At 42.1% G+C, this 25,726-nt stretch overlaps 1 protein-coding gene across 1 annotated transcript in view; it reads left to right on the plus strand.

Annotated features, from left to right (window-relative positions):
- Window positions 1-21,629, plus strand: part of Colec12 (collectin subfamily member 12) — a gene marked incomplete at its 5' end in the record, with an annotated part of 169,871 nt that extends 148,242 nt beyond the window's left edge. Inside the window, 7 exons of the mRNA XM_028876714.2 lie at window positions 3,736-3,834; window positions 5,019-6,065; window positions 12,733-13,212; window positions 14,035-14,171; window positions 15,260-15,369; window positions 19,648-19,793; window positions 21,063-21,629. Coding sequence (XP_028732547.1) covers window positions 3,736-3,834; window positions 5,019-6,065; window positions 12,733-13,212; window positions 14,035-14,171; window positions 15,260-15,369; window positions 19,648-19,793; window positions 21,063-21,082 — 2,039 coding nt within the window. The remainder of the gene's footprint in view (window positions 1-3,735; window positions 3,835-5,018; window positions 6,066-12,732; window positions 13,213-14,034; window positions 14,172-15,259; window positions 15,370-19,647; window positions 19,794-21,062) is intronic.
- Window positions 21,630-25,726: the final 4,097 nt, after the last annotated feature.

The raw sequence follows: 25,726 nt of genomic DNA on the forward strand, positions 1-25,726 counted from the left end.
GGAAACATGTTTTTGAACAGTTGCAACTTGATACATCCTCTACCCTAGACTCTTTATTATTATTCATGAGCATCCATGAAAGGCATCCTCCCCACACCCCTCTCTCTTTGGTTTTTCAAGACAAGGTTTCTCTGTGTAACAGCTCTGGCTGTCTCAGACCAGGCTGGCCTCAAACTCACAAAGATCTGAGTGCCTCTGCCTCCCGAGTGCTAGGATTAAATCATCTCTTAAACTTTTCAGTTAGTCATGTTCCTTCCAGAACATTTCCTTAGCATGATAATACTATCCCATTGCCCTGCCCAGCAGGCTCTTCTTAAGATACTTAGAAGGAAGAAAGGCACAAATCTGAATCAGCAAGTCTCCATTCCCTCAGAGTTCTTGACCTTGGTTTGTCTGACACGTGGCTATTAAACTTCGCCGGCATAGAGAGGACAACGGGGAATGGACAAATACTTCAAACCACACTGCAGTGCCCCTTAGAACTCGGGGTGCTGCCCTCCGGACTTTGTGTTTCTCAGTAATGAATCCTGAGGTAGTGTTAGTGGTAGAAATGTCTTTGATGAGTTCCAAGACTATGTAAGTGCTGACACTAGAATTCCTAGGCATTTTCTAGCCACAGGTGGGAGCTCTGTGCTCTTTTCTTATTCCTGGCCCTCCAAAAGGGGCTGTGACCTGACTCTTTATCTTTAATATTTAGCACCATGACAGATGCATAATAAACATCTGTTAACAATAACTTTAAAGAAAATAGAATGAAGCCATGATTGCTTCCCTCTTTATGGGTTTTCCTTAATTAGAGGAAATCAGACTGAATAAGAAAAATATTAAAGAAAAATCTGTGTGGAGTTGAAGAAGACATATGGATTTTAGAGTTCCATCTCCTAGCCTGAATTCTCATTTAGTCTCATTTAGCTGTGATTCTGGGATGTTCTTGAATATCTCTAAAATTCAATTTCCTCAAATGTAAAATAAGAATAATAGGAACTAACTACAGTGATGGTACAGTATATATAGCACAAAAGGCATTTTTCTTAGTACTTCATATCATAAAAACAAAGAGGCTAATGTTATTGTCATTCAAAGATTCATTTGATGTGTTCCAGACTCAAGTGAGAGACAAAGCTTAGTTATCCTGTGTTAGACCTTAGGAAATGAGTGGAAACAAGACAGGCAAGAAGGTTGGTGTCCAGGCAAAGAGATGTACCAAAGTGCAGAGGTATTCCCATCCAACTGCTCCTGGGGGAATGTGCTGAGTGCTTGCAGAGTGGTGGGTCTTCAGGCATGTTAACTGAAACCCCACTGATTAAAATTAAAATTCCACACAGAAGTCAGTTCCCAGTTGAGGGGTCCCATGGAAGCTGGGGTGCTAGTAGCCCTCCATGATGTGTCTTTGTTTTCATTGTAGAATGATCTGTGTAGACTTGGAATTTCTAGGATGAGACAAGAAGCTCAGCCATTATGCTTCTGGTTGAAAATTTGTGCTGTAAATTAGGGGGAAAGCAGAGGAGATGTTGTGTGCTAGTGCAGTTTTAGTTCTGGATTCCTGTCAGCCTGGGGTTTTTATACACACATGCTGCCAGCGTTGCAGCCCTACAGTTTACAGCTTTAGACCAGGGTGCTATTTTTAGACACAGACACACACACATGGGGATGGTTCATTAACACTTGTGGGCAGGACACATCATTTCCTTTCCTCACGGAAAGCAAAACTAACAGTTGCTTTGTTATTATTCTTCTTTTAAGTGAAAGTATTATTCCCTTTATTCTAAGTGTACTTGAATTATCTGTCCCCAACAGTTCTGTATTTTTATAAACTAAAATGGAAGAAAAATTAAGGAGGGTGGAAAACAACTGGCTGTCAGCATAGTTCAGATTTCTTTGGCTTCTAGGAAAGAGGCAGGACGTGAGATCCTGTGTGTGGTTTGAGGACAGAATGAGGCATATGTTTTCATCTGAGAGTCAAAACTGAGTCTAAGCTTGTAAACATTTTTTTTAAATTTAGCTTTGATAAAATGTATTTTGTTCTACAAAAGCTCCCAGGATTCAGAAGCACGTATGCCTATCACACAACCCCAAGGTCCCAAATTAGAACTGGACCTCTGTGTCCACATAGTAGTTTTGTTTTTGTTTAAATTATGTGTATATATGTGGAGGTGGGTGGATATGTGCACATCTGTGCAGTTCCCATGGAGACCAGAAGAGGGTGTCAGATCCCCTAGAGCTGGAGTTACAGGCAGTTGTGTGTCACTTAACATGGGTGCTGGGATCTGAATTCTGGTCCTCTGCAGGAGTACTCAGTCCTACACTGAGCCATCTCTCCAGCTCTTGTGTGGCAATTTTAGAAATAATAATTCAACAAAACGTCATACTGAGCCAATGCTGAGGCCTCCCTGGTTAGTTGATTTGTATGTTGGCCTCTATAATCTAACTCAGCTAAATTTCCTAGACCTTAGCAAATTCTTGCTTATTTAAATAAATGGCACAGTAACTATTAAGTACTACATGCTGAGCTAAGAGCTGGAGATATAGCTGCAGATGGTCCTCAACTTAACATAGTTTGTCAGTGTTATAATCGTGTGAGGCAATACACACTCAGTAGAAACCATGCTAGTGATGTGTGTTGTGCTGGGCAGTGGCTGGAGCCGCAGCTCTGCCACTCATGAATATGAGGCTCTGCCATGTTGGGTAATTCAACTAAAGTGTTTTGGATATCTTCAACTTATAGTGGGTTTATCAGACATAATTCTGTAATAACAAGGACCTGTCAGCAATCATAGTAAACAGTGTATGAGTCCTGAAGTAAGGAATAGACCAGAGAAGTCCACAAGGTGCTGCTCAGCAGCAGTTTCCCAAAGAGCTAGCAAGACTAAGTTTAAAAAAGAGACTCGGTTAAAAAAACAAAAACAAAAAATGGGAGAATACTGTAGGTGGAAGAAGAGCTCAAATGTGACACCACACCCAGCTAAGCCAGTTCTTTGTCAGTGGAGTTCCCACAAGCAAGGAACATTGGGGAGACTTAGAAGTCATAGAATTTTTTATGAATAATTATAGTGTTGCATGTCTCCATATGTAGAAACTAACAGAAGTGTTACAATGGGGGATTCAGTGTATGACAGTGCACATCAAAAATTTAGAAATTAGTCCAAACACTTTCTTCAGCTTCCAAAGAACAGTTACAGATGTGTGATCTTTCCACCAATAAGTTATATCACTGGGTTTGGGGCTAGTTATTTTTCTAAAGAACAGGCTGTCTTAGTTAGGGTTTCCATTGCTGTAAAGACTCCATGACCACGGCAACTCTATAAAGGAAGACATTTAATTGAGTAGCTTATAGTTTCAGAGGTTTAGTCCATTATGTTCATGGCAGACATGGCAGCATGCAGGCAAACATGGTGAAGGAGCTGAGAATGAATACATCTTGATCTGTAAACAACAGGAAGTGAACTGAAATACTGGTCGTGGCTTGAGCACAGAACTCAAAGCCAACCCCCACAGTGACACACTTCCCCAACAAGACCACACCCACTCCAACAAAGCCATTCCTCCTAATAGTGCCACTCCCTATGAGCTTATGGGGGCCACTTATTCAAACTACCACACAGTCTCCTCCATATTTGATCTCAGCTTCTTATTTCAAATCTGCTTTCTTCTATAATGAAATTATCTTGTCTTAGAACTGAAAAAAACAAACATAAGCAGATAAGTCAACTAATGTGTTCTTTTTCCAAATCTTAGTTGTAGAGAAAATGGACAATGTTACAGGTGGCATGGAGACATCCCGCCAGACTTACAACGACAAGCTCACTGCAGTGGAAAGTGACCTGAAAAAATTAGGTAAGCTGCAGCAAGAGAGAGCCATTGAGGGGAGGGGGTCCTCTGTATGAGTGGTGACAGTTTTTCAGAATGGTAATGCATTTACAGTTTTTGTTGCTGCATGCTGTGTCTTTCCTTGCCATTTAATTCTAATATTTCCATTTTTAAAGGTAAGGACTCCCATCTTGAAAATTTTATGCATCATATAAAATCTGTACCCCAATCTTGACTGAAAAGAACCATTAAGTAGCCCCTACCAAAGGCTCTTTGGTCAACTGCTCAGTAAATACTAATTTGAATTATTTTAAACTATATTGTTGGGTGTTAATTCCCTGTGTAGATCAGGCAAGCCTCAAACTCAGAGATTCTTCTGCCTCTGCCTCTGCCTCCAGAAAGCTAGCATTAAGTTATGCCCATCAGAGTTAATGTTTAATATAAAAGATTCTAGCCTGTTTGGTCTTTTGATGTTTGTTTTCACTTATTAAAAAATGAATTTTGGTTCAAATGATGTATAAAGCTTTATGAATATGATTCTGCTTTTGAAAATTGTCAGTAATTTCTAGCATTCAAATTATTAAATACCCACTGAGTGAAAGAATTTTGCATTTCAAAATCTTTAGTATGAACTTGGTACAGTTTTAATCCCAGTAAAGTTCATCATTTTTATTGACAATGAAAAAAAAGAATTTCAGTAAATTTTTAAGATTATTTTCTTATAATTACACCCTGCCTGCTATCCTCATATCTGGTAAATCCCATTCTGTCTTTGAAAAATTATGTCCACACAAGTTTGTAAGTCCTATGCTGAATACCTTTGCTGATTCTGCAGCACCCATTTTAAGTAGATACCAATTCTTAGTAATACAGCCTAGCCTGTGGTACCACAAATTTTACATCTAAAATATAGTACTACCAGTTAAGTATACGGGATCTTTCTTAAAGATTGCATTTATTTATTTGTTTGTTTATTTGGTGGGGAAGCATACACATACCACAGCGTGCATGTAGTAGTCAAAGGACAAATTACTTGTAGGAATCTGTTCTCTTCCTCCACTATGCAGACTCAGGGGTTGAACTGTAGTTGTCAGGTCTGGCAGTAAATGCCTTTACCCACTGAGCCATCTCTTTGGCCCATATCTGAGTCTCTGGCCTCGCTTGAACATCCTTATACCACCAGGCTAAGTAACAAACATCTCTTATTTCAGGGGACCAAACTGGGAAGAAAGCTATAAGCACCAACTCAGAACTTTCTACCTTCAGATCAGATATTCTGGATCTCCGTCAACAACTTCAGGAGATCACAGAAAAAACCAGCAAGAACAAAGATACACTGGAGAAGTTACAGGCAAGTGGAGATTCATTGGTGGACAGGCAGAGTCAACTGAAAGAAACTCTGCAGAATAATTCTTTCCTCATCACCACTGTCAACAAAACCCTCCAGGCATATAATGGCTATGTCACAAATCTGCAACAAGATACCAGTGTGCTCCAGGGCAATCTGCAGAACCAAATGTATTCTCAGAATGTGGTTATCATGAACCTCAACAACCTGAACCTGACCCAGGTACAGCAGAGGAACCTTATAACGAATCTGCAGCGGTCTGTGGATGACACAAGCCAAGCCATCCAGCGAATTAAGAATGACTTCCAAAATCTGCAGCAAGTTTTCCTTCAAGCCAAGAAGGACACCGATTGGCTAAAGGAGAAAGTGCAGAGCTTGCAGACATTGGCTGCCAACAACTCTGCCCTGGCCAAAGCCAACAATGACACCCTGGAAGATATGAATAGCCAGCTAAGCTCATTCACGGGTCAGATGGACAACATCACCACTATCTCACAGGCCAATGAGCAGAGCCTGAAAGACCTTCAGGACTTACACAAGGATGCAGAGAACAGGACAGCCATCAAGTTCAGTCAACTAGAGGAACGCTTCCAGGTCTTTGAGACAGATATTGTGAACATCATTAGCAACATCAGCTACACAGCCCATCACCTGCGGACGCTGACCAGCAACCTGAATGAAGTCAGAACCACTTGCACAGATACCTTAACCAGACACACTGATGACCTGACCTCTTTGAATAACACACTGGTCAATATCCGTTTGGATTCTGTTTCTCTCAGGATGCAGCAAGACTTGATGAGGGCAAGGTTAGACACTGAAGTGGCCAACTTATCAGTGATTATGGAAGAGATGAAGCTGGTTGACTCCAAGCATGGTCAGCTCATCAAGAATTTTACAATTCTACAAGGTAAGTGTAAATTCTGTATTTGGACTTGTGTCAGTTATCTATTGCAATAAAACAAATTATTCTAAAATATGGCCATTTAAAACAAATGTGTGTTATATAATAGGTTTTATGGGTTGGGAATTCAGAAGCAGCTTTGTAGGTTGATCCTGATTGATTGCTTTGTTTTGGGGAGTGTGTGTGTGTGTGTGTGTGTGTGTGTGTGTGTGTGCTTTCAAAGGGGGAATAAAAGGTGGGCTTTGCACACTGTATTTAGTGGGGTTTGCTTTTCAAGCCTGAGAAAAGTTTAAGAAGGGAATAGAGGAAGATAATTTGTGAGCTTTGGGAAAGTTATTGTCACAATGAGTTCACTAAAAAGGAGACAAGTGACCTAATCTTACCCCCTTACACTGACAGAGCTCCTAGATTAGTTAAACTTGGAGAATGAAAATGACATGTCTGGATTTATCAAGGTATTTGGCAATGATACCGTTAAGAACAACGTAGAAAAATAGGTGGACTGCAGAACTTGAGAGCTGGGAATAATAGCACAGTGTCAGCCCAATGGAATAGAGCCTGTTAGATCTGTTCAGATCCTGCTCAGTGGTAGACAAGACCCAGCAGACCCCCATTCTTTCGTGGGGGACAGGCTCTAACTATATAGCTCAAGCAGGTCTCAAAGTCTAACCCTCCTTTCTCAGTTTCTTGAATGACACTCACATAACTAGCTATATTCAGTTGCCCTCCAGAACATCAGTCCCAAGCAGGTATTTCAAGATAACAAGAGGCTGAGAAAGCACCCCAATTCTGGATATACATGCTTCCTTCTACACATGCTAATCCCATCCCCTTCCTCTTTCCATAAACATGGAGAAGCTGATAAGTTGATTTATGTGGTTTATGTGAGCCCCTGCCTCTCTGAGATTCAAAATACTCTGGTACTTTCGAAAAAGGTCTTGTTAACATGCATTTAATGAGGCCATGTGCTGGCAGCTCAACCACCTGAGGCATCCTCATCAAGATGCAGAAACTAAAGTGGTACAAATCTGTAATCCCAGCAGGCAGGAGGCCAAGGTAGTAGGACTGCAAGTTCAAGGCCAGCTTAGGCTGCATGGGAGACCCTGTATCAAAAAATAAAATAACACAGTAAAAGGGAACTAGATAGGTAGTCATATATTGGCCTCTGGGAACAGCTATCTGTACACCCATCAACCAAAACTGCTGTTAAGGAGCCTTTTCTTTCCTTTGGTTACAAATAACATGAAGATTTTTATTTTTATCTGTTATGTACACAGAGGGCCTTGCATGCATACTGTCATAGTGGAAGTCCCTGCTCTGTCCAGAGCTGCTCCTTGGCAGGCTGACTCCTGCCTATAGCATTTGTACCCTGTACATAGTCTGATGTTTTCCTCTCAGTGGTTCTGAGAAAATAGTAAGGTTTCATGAGTATGAAGTGAGACAGCATTTGAGTGCCAAATTGTTCCTCTAGGAACATTCCCTCTCATCTGTGTTTACTTTTCAGACTTTTGAGGGCTCAGTTGAGGTAAGAGCAAGTATGGAGTGAGGTGCCTAACTTGGGTTAGTGCTGTGAGATGGTCTTTCTGTAGGCTGTGAATATGTGTTGCTACCATTGGTTAATAAAGAAGCTGCCTTGGCCTATGGCAAGACAGGTTATAGCCAGGCAGGAAATCCAAGCAAAGATACAGAGAGAAGAAAGGCAGAAGCCGGTGGGGGAGGGGTGAGAGTGGGGCGGCGGGGGTGGGGGGGGCAGGACATTGAGGACTGCCAGGGAAGCAAGATGTAATGGAACATAGGTAAAGCCACAAGACACGTGGTGATACATAGATTAGTAGAAATGGGTTAATTTAAGATAAAAGAGCTAGTTAGCAATAAATCTGAGTTATAGACCAAACAGTTTATAATTAATATGAGCCTCTATATGTTTATTTGGGGCCAAGCAGCTGCAGGACAAAGGAAAAGTTCTGGCTACAAGTTAGAATAGCACCTGTGTGATGGTGAATTCAGTTCCTAGAAAAGATTTCCCTTGTGCTATACCTACAGCCAACATATTTCAGTGGCAACAAAACAGAGCATCTTGTGCATAAGTGGTCTTACAGCACACAGGGTTAAGGTGCCTTTGAGTCCATAAGTCCTTCCTGCTGGCTTCTGGAGCCTTACTTGGAGGCACATCACACTCAGGTACTATCCACATCTATCAGTTTCAGCCCAATCACAAATGTGTGACATGCTGGTCATGCTACTGAGCCCTCAAATAAATGGTCCAACATTCATTGTTTTATCTCCTTAAGGTAGGAAACATTAGCATTCTCCGTCTGCAGGGGAGAGATCTAAAACATAAAAAGCCCAAGTAACTGTTGCAAGTTCAAACAGCTGGCAAGTGACAGCAGTGCTAGTTCCCAGGCCCAGGCTTCCCCCAAGGTACCCTGGTAACTATGCTGACTTCAGAGAGCAGCACGTTTGGCAAGGTTGAAAAGACAAAGAATTTACTTTTAGGAATTGGTTCTTGGGTAAAGGATTGACCCTTGAACTAAGCTCTGCAGGATGTGTAGCAAGGCTGGAAGAGTAGGGATGAATGCCAAATACAGGGCAGATAAGATATGAGGTCTTTGATTCTCTCATGGAGTGCCTATTCTCTCCCTCATGCTACACTACCCCAAGACAGAACGTGTCTTTGGGCATCCTCGAGGGCAGCCAGAAGTCCATAAAGCATATGTGGTCACTTGGCGAGAAACAGTGGGTTAAATATACCCTTCTCTATGAACAAGGAGTTAACATGAACTAGAAGTCAACTCTCAGGTTCAGGATCAAGAATGAAATTATTCTTCAGAATGATTGTCAAATACTATCTATTGCTTTTTAATTTTATTTTGGGGATTGTCATTGTGGTAGTTTTGTTTTGTTTTGAGGCAGGGCCTTGCTACATAGCCTTGGCTGTACTAGAACTCACTATGTAGACCAAGTTGGCCTTGAACTCACAGAGACCTGCCTGCCTTTGCCTCCTAAGTGCAAGTGCTGGGATTAAAGACATGTGCCACCATACCAAACTATCTATTGTTTTGTTTTGTTTTTAATTTGCACATTCATTTTCACCTTGGCAAAGCTAAGTTAACAGTTGCTTACTACACATTACTGTAGTTTAGATCTGGAATGTTCCCCAATGACCCGTGTATTGAAGGCTTAGTCCTCAGCTTACTGTTACTGCAAAGTGGTAGAACATTGAAGAGATAGGGCCTGGCAGGAAGTATTTGGTTTACTGGAGACATACCCTTGACCTTGAAGGGGTTTTGTTGTGAGATGCCAGTTTCTTTTTTAATCTCAGCCATAAGGTAAATAGTTAGCTCCACCAGCTGCTCCCAACCTTGATGTACTACCATGCCACAGGCCCAAAAGCAAGATACCCAGTCAGTCATGGACCAAACCCTCCAAAACCATAAGCTAACATAAACATTTCCTCTTTTTAAGTTGATTATCTCAGGCATTTTGCTATAGTAACAGAAAGTTAGCACATAGGTGATGAATAAGTTTAGTTATAGATTTTTTTTTAATGAGAAGAAAGCTGCATTATTTTGTATCTTTTTTATTTCTACCCAGTCTATCTTCCAGTCTTATACTAGGGTTGTTGTTGTTGTTGAGACAGAATCTTATACTGTATCCTAGGATGAACTAGAGTAAAAGCCAAGTACTGCCTCAAATTCATGACAGGCCTCCTGCTTCAACCCCCACAAATACTGTCATTCAAGGTTCTTAACATCATGTCTCCAAGAATTTGGATGACAGACAAAACTTAGGCCATGTCTCTACTTTATGTTACACAGAAGTTTTGTTAGAAATCATGTTTAAAACTCCATGTCTGGAGTTGAATCCAGGAGGATTCACTGGCACTTCTCAAGTCAAAGCAGAAAAGGGACAGTGATGAAAGTCTAACACCTGAGGATTCAGTATCTTAAAGCCCCTAAGTCTCTGACATCTGGGAGCTACAAGGTGACAGAGCTAATGTAGAGTTTCTCAGAGCCCTGCTGTTAGATTTCTGAATGCGTTTGGGGAGCTTGTGACACCTTTACCAGCCACGTGGGTCCCCTGACAATTCAACATCTCAAGTCAGAGAACTACTCACTCAGCCTTGTTATTTAATTACAGTCCAGTCCGTCTGAAAGCAAATTGCACTTCTGCATGGCAATCCACACAGTATGACTCTTGACTCAAAATCCCAAGTTGTTGAATACATACTCATAAATATTTTCCCATTTTATGTGGGGGGTAGGAATAGATAATGTATTTAATTTTTATTTATTTATATGTGTATATGTGTGCCTGCATATAGGTGTAATTGTGGTGCAGCTTACACAAGGAGTCTGTTCTTGCTCTCCATCCTGTTGAGGAAGGTTCTCTTTCTTTCTGCGACTGTGCCATGACTGACTAGTGTGATTGTGAGCCTCTGGGTGATGCACCTGCCTCTTTGCCACTGAACCTTGCTACATGAAAGCTGTGACTACAGATGCAAGCCACTGCAGCTGCCTCTTTACATGGGTTCCAGGGGTCAAACTCGGGTTGTCAGACTTGCACAGCTAGCCATTTTTAGCCATCTCCCCAGTCCTTTGTTTTTTACTTTTATTTCAACAGCCACCCAATAAAAGACTCAAGTAAAACCAGAAGCCCTGAGATTACCCAGACTAACTAGTGACACTAGCATCTCACAGGAGAGCATCTCCTGGGCCAATGTTAGGCTTTAAAAATAGCATTGGCTCTTTTTTGTCAATTTTTAAATAACAAGCAAAGTAAACATCTAATTTGTCTAGTGAGCAAAGTACATCATAAGAATCCCCTTATCCATGGAGCACACATCTTCTCGTAACACAGCATCTTGGGAGAGTACCTGCTTCTAGGTAGTTTTTGCAAGATGAAGGCAGCTTTGAGTGAGGACATCACTATTATGTGCCTTCCAGTTTATGAATAGTCATGGATATTAAGCTTAATCTTACTATAAAACTGTGTACAGCGGATAAGTGCAGTGCTTTACAAGGAAAGACTTGGTTTTATATTATCCTAGCTGGGAATTCCTATATCCACTCCTTTATATTGTGTGATTTTAGAAATTAGCATCTTCTGGTGTTTTGTGCTGACTATGAAACCCATGTTTGATGCCTTCTGGGGAAAAGCCCGTGTCTATGTGTGCACTAGATGAGGACAATCAGCCATTCCCAGTGGGGGATGGGGGTCATCTAGACCCTGTAAATTACCCTACCCAGAAATAATAATAAATAAAAGCTGCCACCCCACATGAGGGAGATCCAGGTATGAGAAGGAGATCTGTGTGCCTTTGAACTGGGGAGGTCTGCAGAAAGAAGTCTAACTGAGCTGAGAGACAAGCCCTGGAGAGGCACTGTTCATCTTGCTGATAAACTCATTTCCTAAAGTTGAGCCATCAACCCCTAGTGTGAGAAGTTGAGAAACTCATCACTGGCTGAAAGTTTAGAAAGTAAGGATAAAGCATTACTAAAGTGATTGGATTTTCCAACAGATCTTCATTTGGTGGATTTCCTGAGGTTTAACATACAATATGAATGAAATACGCAGTTGAGAAGTTACATGTTATTATGTGCCTGTTACATTAGAACTGTGCCTAATAATATACTCAATTCAGGGAACTCTCTGGCACCTTCCCCAGTATGAGCCTCTGTGACACCATTTTGCACTGACAGGCACTAACTTACCTTAAGGAGATTACAGATGGCCTTCCCAGTCATCCTTCAGTAACATGGCTTGAATAACATTCTCCCTTAGATTAATGAGAAGAAAACTCAGATTGCAGAAGACACCAATGGACCCATTCTTAAATGTCATTAGAGTCAGGAAGGACAGGTCTCTATAGCCATTCCAGGATGGACTCAGGATCCACCTAACACATAGGTTGGGATGCTGGGCTTTGACAGTGAGGTACATGCATCTGGTAAACAGTCCTAAATAAAGCTGCCAGAGAAGGTAAGTTCTGGGTGGGCTCAGCAAGCCAAACAAAGACTAAATTCACAGGAATGAAGGGAAATGCATGACTTTTCTGTTGGTGACAAGCGCTCCAGTGCCGGCACCAGCACGGATCTTATCGGTGGACACCATTGAGCTCCATCCTAAATGCTGTAGACAGGAAGGAGAGGCTTATTAAAGAGAAAAATAAACCAGTACTTCATTGTATTGCTTTGCATGGACTTAAGCTGGCTGAAAGAACAGATTTCTCTCCTCATAGATCTGGAGTTTAGAAGTCAAGATGTTGGTGAGGTTGGTTTCTTCCAAGGCCTCTCCCCTTAGGTTACAGATGGCCATCTCCTCCTTGTGTCTTCACTTGGTTCTCCCTCTGTGTCCTAATCTCTTTGTTTTTGTAGGCATGTGGGTGGTGTGTGTGTGTGTGTGTGTGTGTGTGTGTGTGTGTGTGTGTGTGTGTTGTATTCACATGTGTGGGGGGCGGTATGCAGAGCCATGCACACACATGGAGGCCAGAGGAAAATGTTGGGTGAACTACTTCTCACTCTATCTTATTCTTTGAAGCTAACAATACATTATAAATAGAAAGCACTCCTTAATGCCTGTGTTTGTGTGTTAGATTTTTTTTTTTAATTGTGGGCTATATAAGCAGATACACCCTCACAACAGACTTCATATATATGTTTTTATTTTTTAGGTCCTCCTGGTCCCAGGGGTCCGAAAGGTGACAGAGGATCTCAGGGACCACCTGGTCCAACTGGCAATAAGGGACAGAAAGGAGAGAAGGGAGAGCCTGGCCCACCTGGCCCTGCGGGTGAGAGAGGCCCAATTGGACCAGTAGGCCCCCCTGGAGAGCGTGGCAGCAAAGGATCTAAAGGCTCACAGGGCCCCAAAGGATCCCGTGGGTCCCCAGGGAAGCCTGGCCCTCAAGGGCCTAATGGGGACCCAGGCCCCCCAGGCCCACCAGGCAAGGATGGACTCCCTGGCCCCCAGGGCCCTCCTGGCTTCCAAGGACTACAGGGTACCGTGGGTGAGCCTGGCGTACCTGGACCTCGGGGGCTACCAGGCTTGCCGGGGGTGCCAGGCATGCCTGGGCCCAAGGGGCCACCTGGCCCCCCAGGCCCCTCAGGAGCAATGGAGCCCTTGGCTCTGCAGAACGAGCCATCAGAGACCAATGGTAAGTCCAAATGGCCCTTTTCAGCCAGAGTTGGGGAGAAACAGGGCAGTGTATACACTTGGCTAAACCAACCTCCATGAGTCCCCTAGTTATACTTAGCATCAGGGGCCCTGTGTGTCCCCCTTGATGCCTCACTTCTGTCACTCGGGCCCCTGTGTTTCTGCCCAAACATTATCAGGTCTCTAGTCATTTAGGTGAGCCAGGCCCTCAGGAGACACATGCACCCCGAACCCTTCCTTCCGGGTACCTTGCACTGCTCTCTGACATCTTCCCTCATCTTTCTCCTTTCTCCCTAGAAACAGACTGTCCATTAGTTCACTCCCCTAATGTGCACGGTGTTTCTGTGACAATGTCTACAATCAGGTTTTGCTTAAGAAGGTGCTGTGGTACCTTTGCATCTCTTTGACAATTAGTCTTTTGCAAAACTCTGCAGTAGTTAAGAACCAAGCCATGTGGGTCACCCATGCTTGTCCACATGTCGAACATTGGTTCTGAACACTTGTGTGCACTAGTTTACAGGTTTCCGCTGATCCAAGAGTGACAGTGACTATCAGGCCCATTCCACTTCTTCATTCTGTCTGATCCAGATACAGAAAAACAAAGACCCAGTCACGCCTTTCCAAGTTGTGAGGTTTTTACAACTGTGTACTCTATAGCCCACATTTGTGAACATCTACCTAGGTTCCACCCAGAGACACCAGGCTTCCATTGGCACACAGGTGGCATGATGCTGTCTGTCCCTTTGGTATCTTAAACACAGCTAAGGAAATGCAAAGTGCTTTGTGTTTTTTAAATCAGCATTTGAAAACTTTGCATTCCTAGGCTGTCCACCTCACTGGAAGAACTTCACAGACAAATGCTACTATTTCTCGGTGGAGAAAGAAATTTTTGAGGATGCTAAGCTTTTCTGTGAAGACAAATCGTCACATCTTGTTTTCATAAACTCAAGAGAGGAACAGGTATGGTATGTCAGCTGCACACTTGGTTGGAGAAAACTATAATTTAGAGATCAGTTATACCTGGAAATTGCATGCCTCCCAGGGAGTCAAAGAGATCAAAAATTCATGGTCTCATAAACAAGGAAGGCTGCAGTTTACAGGCATGGACTTTATCCAGGGACTAGAGCATGTGGACCATCATGATACTTAAGCCTACAGATGTATAGCTCCTCCTGGTGGCTCTTTGGAGAATTGCAGCACAGCAAAGCCGTGAGGAGGTTGGTTGCCACTAGACACATGGAGAGAGGCATGAACACAGCAGGTTTGGGATGGGACGCCGTATACTAGGTTTGTTTGCTCAAAAGGGGTTGGTAAGGGCCCGTGTGTGACAATAATAGTGGTCCCTTATTAAGCTTCTGTTGTGTACAAGGCCCTTTTTTAAAACCTTATAACAACCCTGCAATATAAACCTTATAATTGTCATCCTCCCCCTTCGTTTTTTAAACAAAGCCTTGCTCTGTAATCCTAGCTGGTCTGGAATTTGCAGTGTAAGCAAGACTGCCCTAGAACCTATGGCTATCTCCCTGTATCTACTTCTCAGGGGCTGGGAATATAGGCATGTGCCACTACTTTTGGTTCCCTCATTTCACAGGGAAAAGGTAAAAGCAGAGCTGAGACCCAACTGGCAACAATGTTCATTTGGTGCACTCACTACCCATCTCCATCAGACACAACCCTGAAATCAGGTTTTGTAGTAACTGAGGAAGCATATGAAAAGCAACCGTCAGAGGCCTGGGCCCAAACAACTGCTCAGTGACTTGTCTTTGGCACCTCAGTTCTGGTAGAAGCTCATGGATGGGTGGTTGCTGGGAAACAGGACACAGAGCAGTTATCCTTAGGGACTCTGAGGAAGAACATTACTATCACTTGTTAACTTGGCCAAGAAGGTCAAAGACCCTGAAACAGTGCCCACAACATAAACTCAATACAAAGTGGATGGGGAGGGCCATTAAAAACTCTGAGAAATGTGTTTTGTCAATTTTACCAAACAAACAAGACCTCCTTTGTATGGGCTAATAATTAACAAACCTCCCTGGCTTCCATTTCAGCAATGGATAAAAAAGCAGACAGTGGGGAGAGAGAGCCACTGGATTGGTCTCACAGACTCTGAGCAAGAAAACGAGTGGAAATGGCTGGATGGGACGCCTGTTGACTACAAGTGAGTTCTCGAAATTTCTAGACCATGTTCATTCTTTCCTGATTTCCTACAATTTTAACCTTAATGACCTTATATCCTAGTCCATCCTCTCAAGGGCCTAGGCTCCTGGGACTAGTTGCCTGTTTCCTGTAGGGAAGCATGGTGGACGTCACTATGCTGTCAAGTAGGGCACTTCTGACCAAAGTGTTGCTTTGAGTACTATGAGAAAGGATAACAAAGCCTCTCCGGATGTTCAGTGTTCACCCAAACACATTGCTGAGGACTGGGGCAGTCCTTGCCTTGATTAGGCTTCTGAACCAAATGGGGTTATACACTCCAAGGTTGTAGCTCTCCTCTATACAGGAAGTCCACGTGTGCTGCACAGAGGATCCAAGAATACCCATCCTCTACAGATTAAAAGATGTCTAAATTCTTCCAACTCAAGTTTTACCTCTTTTCTCAAATCTTGCCTTACTTCTTCTGGAGAAAAAGTGGAAAACCTATGAATACCCATCTCTGAGGGACCTTCAGTTTGCTTGAGACAAAAAAGATAAGCAAACAGCAGCATATCACAGGGGTGCTTCCAGTCTGAGGTAGTCTCTAGGCCCTGAGGTAAGACTTGAGGTAGCTGAAGTTGCATAGGGGCTGAGGTGGTGGTCAGAGAGTCTCAAATATGTGCAGGAACAGCCAGGTCTGAGCAGGCTTTCACTACATGTGTGATCCACACTGGCCTGGAACTTAAAATCTTCTGCCTTCAGCACCCAAGTGCAAGGTCAGACCTGCATCACTACACCTTACAGTTCTGTACTTTTAAACTCTCCACATGATGAGAGAAAGTAGGTAAAATCAGAAAGCCATCTCCAGAAGGGAAAAATGTGGACAAACACTAAAGTGGAGCACCTGGGGATTTTAGGTCTACCCCAAAGCTGAGTAGGTACACTTGCCTGCCAGGTACTCTATCTGCTCTCTTGTGCCTGCCTCTGGGAGACACTAGGACTCAGGGAAGCATCCAGCATGGCAGGGCTGCTCTCTGCAGGACTCCATACAGCTGTGGGTGTTGATGTGTAAATCAGGAGTTGTGGTGCCTTGGAGGGAGAATGAGAGGCAGAAGTTAGTAAAGAAAAAGGCAAAGTTCTTTCTTTGGCAGTTAAGAGAGCCAGGATGTCTTTTTAAAGGAGTTGAGAGATAATAAGAAGGAAAATCCATCTCCCCACTTTTCTCACTGCCATAAATAGAAAGAAAGATTTGGGATTGACTAAGAAACTCAATCTTAAACTTTATTGGCTCATGTGGGATTTACTGAGCTAGAATATTGCTATGCTCCAGCTCCCAAATATGACACTTTGCTGCTTTCCCGGGGATCTAGAAAGAATTATGTGCCTGTGGAGGAAAGCACTACTATTGGTTCCTGGTCCCTGAGAGGGATGACATCACATACTGTACTGGGATTTTTGTCACCAGTCACAGCTACCTAGGAGCCTCCTGGAAGCTTAGGCTCCTGAACTAGCCACCATTTAGACTGTGTATCTCATTTTTCTACCCAAAGGAATATATATATATATATATATATGTTCTACCCAAAGGAATATATATATATTTTTTCCATATATATATATATGGAAAACTCCACAGGATCAAATTCTAAAAGCAAGAATAAATTAGTCAGACATTATATGAGAGCTCAGTGACTGAAGACTAACTTAGTTTGACATATAATAATAAACACTGCACAAACTAGAGAAAGAGGTACCATCAAGGGGAGAGGGTGCAGAGTGAGCACTGGGTTCAGGCCTGGACCTGACACCCTATGAGTTACCTCAGTCACATAAAATCTCCATGTCCCCATGTGTAAAATGAACTTGACAAAGGGATTATATTAATACTTCTTAAGTGTGGTTTCCTAACACACACACTTACACACACACACACACACACACACACACACACACACACACACACATGTAGAGAGAGTAGATTTAATATAGAGCTTGACACCTGGAGAAATACTGCCTATGGATGTTGGTGTTATTACTATTGTTGTCATAATCATGATTGCGACCACAGTAAAATGCTACTGAGTTGGGGAATATTACTCCCTAGAATTTGTACAGTGTGCAGGATCTTAGTTAGAGATCCACACATAGCATCTTACAAGAATATTTCTTGTCATGACTTAGGAATTGAAACAGGCTTGCCAGATGGTGGTGGTGCACACCTTTAATCTCAGCATTCGAGAGGCAGAGGCAGGTGGATCTCTGTGAGTTCAAGGCCAACCTGGTCTATAAATCGAGTTCCAGGACAGCCAGAGCTGTTACACAGAGAAACCCTGTCTCAAAAAAAGGCAAGGAGGTGGGGAATGGAAACAGGCTTCAGCATCTCAGGGTCTCCTAGCTTTATATAAATGCTTTTCCAGATGCTCAGATTCCCCTTGCCCTCCTCTTCTTTGATTCTGAGGCCTTTAAACATGGGACCATCCATCCCATCTCCCCTTCCTCCCACCAACAGTGGTTTCTAGATCCACAGTCATCAGAGACCATTGTGAACAGTTACTGTGAACAACTATACACCAATAAACCAAAAGCCAACGAACGAACGAACGAACACATGTCTAGAAACAAACAAGTTGATAAGACTTAAGAAGAAATGGGTAAGCTGAGCAAACTAACAAATGGAGGTTCACATGACCATCAAAGCTTCCCAGCAGAGAACAGCCCAGGACCAGATGAAGGAAGGATTCCTGCTAGTGATCTTAAACCTTTCCAGTACCAAAAGCTGGTGGCTCTGGTACCATCCCAGGCCTTGCACAGCCACAGGAATTAGTGCACAACTTTCCTTTTACCCTTTTTCTCCAAAGCACATGCACATGTCCCTTTGAAATTATTTAAGGATTATGTGATTATTGTAAAAGAGGAACCAGTTTTCAGGGAGAGACCTCTCCTTGCCTCTGCTTCACTCTGTTTGGGGAGACAGGGCTGGAACACATGGATGAAAAGCAGCACTAACAGAGAGGAGATGCCAGGTGCTGAGGGCACATTGAGACCTGAACTCAGGTTTATTGTTCTTGGAGCCTTTCACAGTTACTATACTGAAGGAGATCAGGACCAGCTAGGGAAAAGGAGCTCGTAAAATGTCCTAGGATGGGGCTGTGGCCAGGTCCTCGTTGCCATAAGTCTATGCACCAATGTGATTTCACATCAATACTGGAGGACAGTGTAGATTGCCGAGATTTTACATGATAACAGTCTCTACATTACCCTGAGGTATCCACAGGGAAGTGGTGGCTGGAGCATGGAGTATGAATGAGAGGTGTTATCCTTGCAATAAACTACATGGTGGGCCACAAAATAATATCAACAAATTCAAGAGAACTGGGGTTGTAGAGACTATGTTCTGTAGCCCCAAACAAGTAGATAACAAAAGGTTATCTTCCAAAAAGTATTTGGAAATTAAATGACATAGACCAATAAAGAGACTATCACCACACACTGACCATGCTTGATCTTATCCATAGACCAAAGAGAAAATAATTGCAAAGAAAATCTAAAAATGTTTTTAAACAATAAGAACATATCAAAATTTATGAGCTGTAGCTAAAATAGTATTTGGGGACATTTACAACCTTCAAACATTTGCTTTTTGTTGTTGTTTTATTTTGAGACAGTGTCTCTTGATGTAGCTTTGGCTCTTCAAAAACTTTATCTGTAGACCAGCCTGGCCCCAACCACACAGAAATCCACCTGCCTCTGTCTCCCAAGTGCTGGGATTAAAGGTGTGCACCACCATGCTTGACCCTACATTTTCTTAAGGGTTGGAAAGCAGTGAGCTAAGCTTCCACTTTATGGGGGTAGAAAAAGAAGAAGAAATGAATCTGAAAATAAATAGCAGGGCGTGTACAAAGCCCTAGGTGGGCTCTTCAGCTCCACACATGGCTAAGTTGAAGGAAAGGAACAGAAAAAAATAGGAAAGGAGCAACATAGGAATCAACAAAAATAATTAGTGAGACCAGGGGCTTTAATCCCAGTGGAGTGATTGCAGATGTGCCGCTTGGCCAGCTGTCACTGTTAACAAGCTGAGGCTCTGCCCATCTCAGAACAGTAAGCCCTCATGCCCACTCTGCTCACAGTCGCCTCCCAAGTCTGCCAAAGACAGCTAAGTGGAAGTATGCACTTAAAGATGCTTCTTCTCTCCACAGCAAGTAGTATGCTTCAGTTTTGTGTTTTTACAATCCTCTGGTGTTCTTGAGCAAAGGAAACCTCTGCATACTGTGCAGATAACACTCCTTTTCTGTTTTGTTAAAAGAAACTGGAAAGCTGGACAGCCAGATAACTGGGGCAACGGCCATGGTCCAGGAGAAGACTGTGCTGGGCTGATTTACGCCGGGCAGTGGAATGACTTCCAGTGTGATGAAATCAATAACTTCATTTGTGAGAAAGAAAAGGAGGCAGGTAAGCAGATTCACAGCTTACAGGGGAACTGAAGGGCTCTGGTCTTGTAAAAGGGAGAGGTGGCAAGAAGTCTGCTCTGAATGCAGACTCTCAGGACTGAGTTTCCAACCCACTTCTGCTACTTAGCAGCAGGGTAGGTTATCAACCTCGGTGGAACAACAATGACTCATCAGTTTATAATATTGTCAGTTAATTATTCTTTAACATTATGGCTCCACTATATGTTTTGAGGGGCATGTGGACATCCACATCCTGCCAATTCAGCCAGTCAATCTGCATGTACTTAACTGAGTACTTAGTACAGGCCAGGCTTTGTGCTAGTATAGTGGAAGGTCATAGTCTGCATATCTTAAACATGCTTATGTCAAAGAATTCTGTAGAGATTCTTCTTGGCTTCATTTACTGTATGACCCTCTTTAAAACAGAGTGGCAGATTGAAGACATGGGGAAGGAATACTGAGAGTGTAGGGTTTCTTTTGGATATGATGGCAATCTTTAGACCTTGTGAAAATATACTAAGGGAACTGTAGAGATGGCTCAGCAGTTAAGAGCACTGACTGCTCTTGCAAAAGGACCTTGGTTTGATTCCCACACCCACATGTGGCTCATAACCATCTGTAACTTCAGTTCCAGTGGATCTGACAACCTCTTCTGGCTTTGGAAAGCACCAGGCCTGTGGTGTACAGACATACATGCTGGCAAAACACTCATACTCATTATATAAACAAAATTAAAATTGAAAGAAATATACTAAAGCACACCAAAGTAAAAATTTTCATCAATAATCTGAATGATTTGTGAATTCAAGTTCAATAAAACTACTTTTGTAAGTGATAAAGAAAAACCTAACTAGACTTTGTTCACATTATTTTTGGAAGTACTGGGACACAAATTATTCACATACACATTCAAGATAGTGACTTTTGATGTGTCAAATAGTAGTGTAATGCTAGGGATCTCAATCAAATAAGGAGTCTGGTTAGCTGAGGGCAGAAGCGTAGATCGCTAAATGAGATTACAATTGATGGTGACCATCAGGCATCATATATTTGCCTTGTTTGCTCATGAAGGAGTTGAGTAGGGAACAGGATTCCCTAGAATTGGCCCTTCAAATGAAATATAACTTTTACTTAATCTGAAGAAAAATTTCCCAGCATTCTTCTTTGAATGATGTCTTTTGTACTCTTTCCTAAAGATTTTTCCTGTTTTAAGTTCTAAAAACTTTATTCCTCATCAAAACTAATGCCCATCCTTATTTTTCTCTCCTAGTACCATCGTCTACATTATAACACAGTGTGACTTGATGGCAGGAACATGTTTTCAGATGCCTCTGACGTCTGTCATTCTCACCAGATTGGATGGGGAAAGCACTGAAAACAAATGGACACACTACTGCACTGTGACCCAAGGACTAGGGAGCTAAAATGCTCCCCCACGTTGATATATTGATTTCCAGTGTGCAAATGGACTGAATCACATAGATTTTCTCAGCCATTAACCATACATTTTATGAAAATTGTATCTTCCGGAATGTGGAATGCTCCAATCAGAAAAAGACTATCATTGGTTGTTGAGTCACAGGCTCTGTGTAAACAGTACATTTCTAAAATTCCAAATGTAGGAAGAATATGCAAACGTACAGATATATAGACCACCTTTTAGTAATAATATGAAATATACTTAAAGAGCTTTTAAAACATTGTATTTTTGTACAAAATATTTGCCTTTTACAATCATTTTCCTTTTTTAATTTTACCTATATAATACATAAAGCCAAAGAATACAATAATGGTACTAATAAAATTTCATGGAGTTTCTCTTCAGATTTCCTCTGTCCAGCTGTGTGTATGTGTCATTTCTTCAGAAGAGTGAATCACATGAATCATCTAGAAATACCTTTGCACATGTTGGTGCTGGAGCTCAAGCCTGAGAACATCATGACGGCTCATTCAAATAAGCTGTGCTGTGAGCCCAGCACCAGCCGCTGCCTGTGACATATTGACTCAGGATGTGCTTTTGTTCTTTTTTTTTTTTTTTGTGGAGCAGGGGTGATGAGAAAACATCTGTCAGGAAGGACAGAACAACTGAATCCAGACATCTGGAAGGTCCTGGTTTATGGCTTATGTGTGAACAGGCTCAGTGTCAGACCCACACCAGAGCAGACATAAGGTTATGGCACCGCCTCAGTCAAAGGCAGCAAGTGATGCTTGCAGGACAGAGACCAGGTATATGCCACTTGCAGTCTGTTTTTCTTATGCTGGGTTATGTTCCAAAAATATAACTAATGCATATGCTGAATGAAATGCAAAAATAAACTTATCACCATTTGTTGAACCTGGCAAAGATGCTTCTCCTGTGAACCTAAAACTTCATTGCACTCCTTGTCTTGCCACTCAAGAGTCCATTGTGGAGATGCTTGAGTGCAGAACTGGAATTCCATCCAACTACTATTATTCTCACCTCCCGAAGGTCTTCCTGGATGGTATTCCTACCAAACCCAGGTAAAATGGTGGAACATACACAGAGTGTAATTTCACACCCATGGCCCCGTGCCTAATACTAATGTTGTATACCTAAGACCATTCTGTTTTCATGGCCTGGGAAAACACCTTAAGTACCTGTCTGTGCACCTTGCTATCTTCTCTGTGTGGGTTGGACAAGCTGCCAGGCCCCAGTGTTACCCAAGCCTAAATTGCTGAGGCCTGAGATAGAAGACAGGCACTGGACTCTAAGAAGTCTTCATATTCACGAACATTTACAGACTAAACTCTATGCACTTCCTGTTTTTCAAGTGTTAATTAAGGTTTGTCTACTGGAGCAGGGATGTAGCCCTATGACAGATAGCCTACACAAGACTCACTTCATACCCAGCACTGCAAGGAGGAAATGCTATTGTTGGGAAAGCCCTGATAGCATCTGTAACTCATGACTCTGAGCTGTATGATAGTAATACTGTTACAACCACAAACATTGACCCATAAGAATACATGAAATAAAAAAAGTAATCTGGAGAAAATAATCAGCAGAATGAAGAGATGGCCTGCAGAGTGAAGGAAAATCTTCTCTAGTCATGCTTCAGACAGGGCCTGAAATCTGGAATACTAAAAAAAAAAAAAAAAAAAAAAAAAAACAGGGGCTGGAGAGATGGCTCAGAGGTTAAGAGCACTGGCTGCTCTTTCAGAGGTCCTGAGTTCAATTCCCAGCAACCACATGGTGGCTCACAACCATCTATAGTGAGATCTGGTGCCCTCTTCTGGCATGCAGGCAGAACACTGTATAAATAATAAATAAGTCTTTAAAAATAAATAAATAAATACCCAATTGTTTAAAAAACAAAAAACAAAAAACAAAAAAAACTGCAAAAGGTAAATACAAAATAAACAGAACTTCAAATCTTCCCATCAGTAAATGGGCTCTCAAAAGAAACACAAATTATTAATAAACATTTTTATTAATAATATTCAACATCCTCAGTCATCAGAAAAATGAAAACCAAAATCACTAAGATTCTATCCCAAGCTGAATGGCCAACATCAAGGAAACAGATGATAGCAAATGTTGGTGAGGATGTCACTATGGAAGTCAGCTGTATGACCCAGATGCACCACTCCTGAGTCAACATCTAAAAGCCCCCAAGTCCTGCCACAAAAATACTTGCACAACCATGTTTAGTGCTAGGCTATTCACAATAAAATAAAATTTAAAAAAAGATCCATCCTAGAAGCCCATTAACCGATAAATGGCTAAGAAAAAATATTATATGCACAGCCATAAATAAGATGACATTTGCAGGAAAATGGAAAAATTATGTTAAACAAAGTAGCCCAGAGTCAGACAGAAATAGCATGTGCTTACTGTCACATGCTGTATTAGTTACTGTTCCTGTTGCTATTTGCGGAATATCCGACAAGATGCAATCGAGGAAGGGTTGACTTTGGCTCACAGTTTTAGGGGCTACAGTTTCTCATGAAGAGGAAGACATGACATCAGGAACATGAGGCAGCTAGTCCCAATGTACCTACAGTCAAGGTTCTCAGAGTCTAGCCTCAGTCACCCACATCCTCCAGTGAGCCTCCAACTCCCAAAGGTTCCAGAACCTTCTAAAACAGCAATATCAAAAGGGAACCAAATGTTCAAACAGGCAAGCTTGTAGGAAAATCTTTACATGTAAACCACAACATGATGGATCCTCAACTTTAATGTATGTGTGTGTGTGTGTGTGTGTGTGTGTGTGTGTGTGTGTGCTTGTGTGTATAGGCCATTAAACTATGAAGGGACTAAGGGAGGGGGAAGAAGTCTTAAAGGAGGGTTGAGGAGAAGGGGAAAACGGCAATAGAATATATGACATAAAGCAAAGAGGAGCTGGGGAAGGAAGGATACAGGAAAGTAGAAGAGGACTAAAAAAAAGTATGTATGAAAATGCTGCAATGAAACCATTGCTTTGTATATTGGTTTTTAAAAACCAACAATAGTATTTTAAAATAGTAAAATACTAAAAATATTACAAGCAACAGTGGCAGCTGTGTCCCACTTGCACATACATTAGCTCTCCTATCATGCTGACTTGGAAATAGATTCAAGTTAAAGACTTACTCATCAAACATGATCTTATCGAAGCTCTGTTCAAAACTGTGAATCTGACTAGGTTCTCTGTCCTTAAGTCTCTAAACCCAAGTTCAGGTATCAGATGAGCTGTCCTTCAGTTTCAAAATATCTCATGGATCCAAGATGCCTATAGGGCACATGTGCAGGGGCTATCTGTGCAACCTGGTTCCCAACTCTACAGTCTTCCTCTGTCTGCAACCCAGTCTCCCTCACATCCAACTGAACAGTTGACCCATAACACCTCTGCCTTCTACCATGTTGCTTTACCTCCATGTTCTACCTCGCTGTGTTTTACTACAAAGTTCTGCCTCCAAGACTGGACTCAAGGATGTTTCCTAGTCAAAATTCTTCTTGCCCCAAGGGTAGGACAATTCATATCCATGCCAAAAGTTTGCACTGTCTGCTCTGGGTACAAAAGAAGGCACCATCACTAATGAAAAGTCTAAACGAGTGATCAAGTAAAAAGGAAGATAGATATGACTGTGAAGTTATGCAATCTTAAAAGATCCAAAGGGTGAGCAGAGGCAAGCAAAAGAAATGAAGAAACTCATGTTACCAATAGTCAGTTTTATATGTATAGCCATCCCTCAATATCCATAGAGTATTGGCTCCGAAGCACCTCCCCCTGCCCCATGGATTTCAAAATCATAGGGTACTCTAGTTTTATAAGATAGCAGAGTGTGTACAACTTATGCATGGCCTTTTGTATATTTTTAGTCATTCTAAATCACTTATAAAACCTAATGCTATTTAAATCATTGCTATACTGTTTGGAGAGTAATTTTAAGTCTGAATATATTAAGAAGATAAACTTTTTTTCTCAAATTGTGTTCCATTTGTGGTTAGTTAAATCCAGATATGAATCCTGTTGATTCGGAGGGCTAATCAAGATACGTCAAAATCAATGCCAGACTGCATTAAAAAAAAAAATCAGAGGGCATACTAGTTAACTTTTCTGCTGCTGTGATTGTGTCACAGCTCTGGGAAGAAAGGTATCACAAAGTCACACCACACAACAAACCTCACACAGGAAATTTATTGGGAGAGAAGAACCCAGGAGGGTAAATGCCTCTGCTCAGGTGAGAAGCAGCAGAGAACTGAGCAGAAGACAGTGTTTATATAGCATTTATTGTGGGGAGGGGGGAGTCAAAGGTGGGGATTGGTGGGATTTCAAGTCCTGAACTTGGGCTTTTTACTCTGCAGGATGGGGGCTGGGTCTAGCTGTTAGGGCAGTTAAAGTGTTCTGTGGGTGAAACCTGGTGATTGGAGGTCCTCAGGGGAGGGGCTTACATTCCCCTCTTTTTTGTTTATTATTGATAAATGATAAG

The sequence above is a fragment of the Peromyscus leucopus genome, chromosome 19 (assembly GCF_004664715.2).
Source record: "Peromyscus leucopus breed LL Stock chromosome 19, UCI_PerLeu_2.1, whole genome shotgun sequence".
Taxonomy (NCBI): Eukaryota; Metazoa; Chordata; class Mammalia; order Rodentia; family Cricetidae; genus Peromyscus; species Peromyscus leucopus.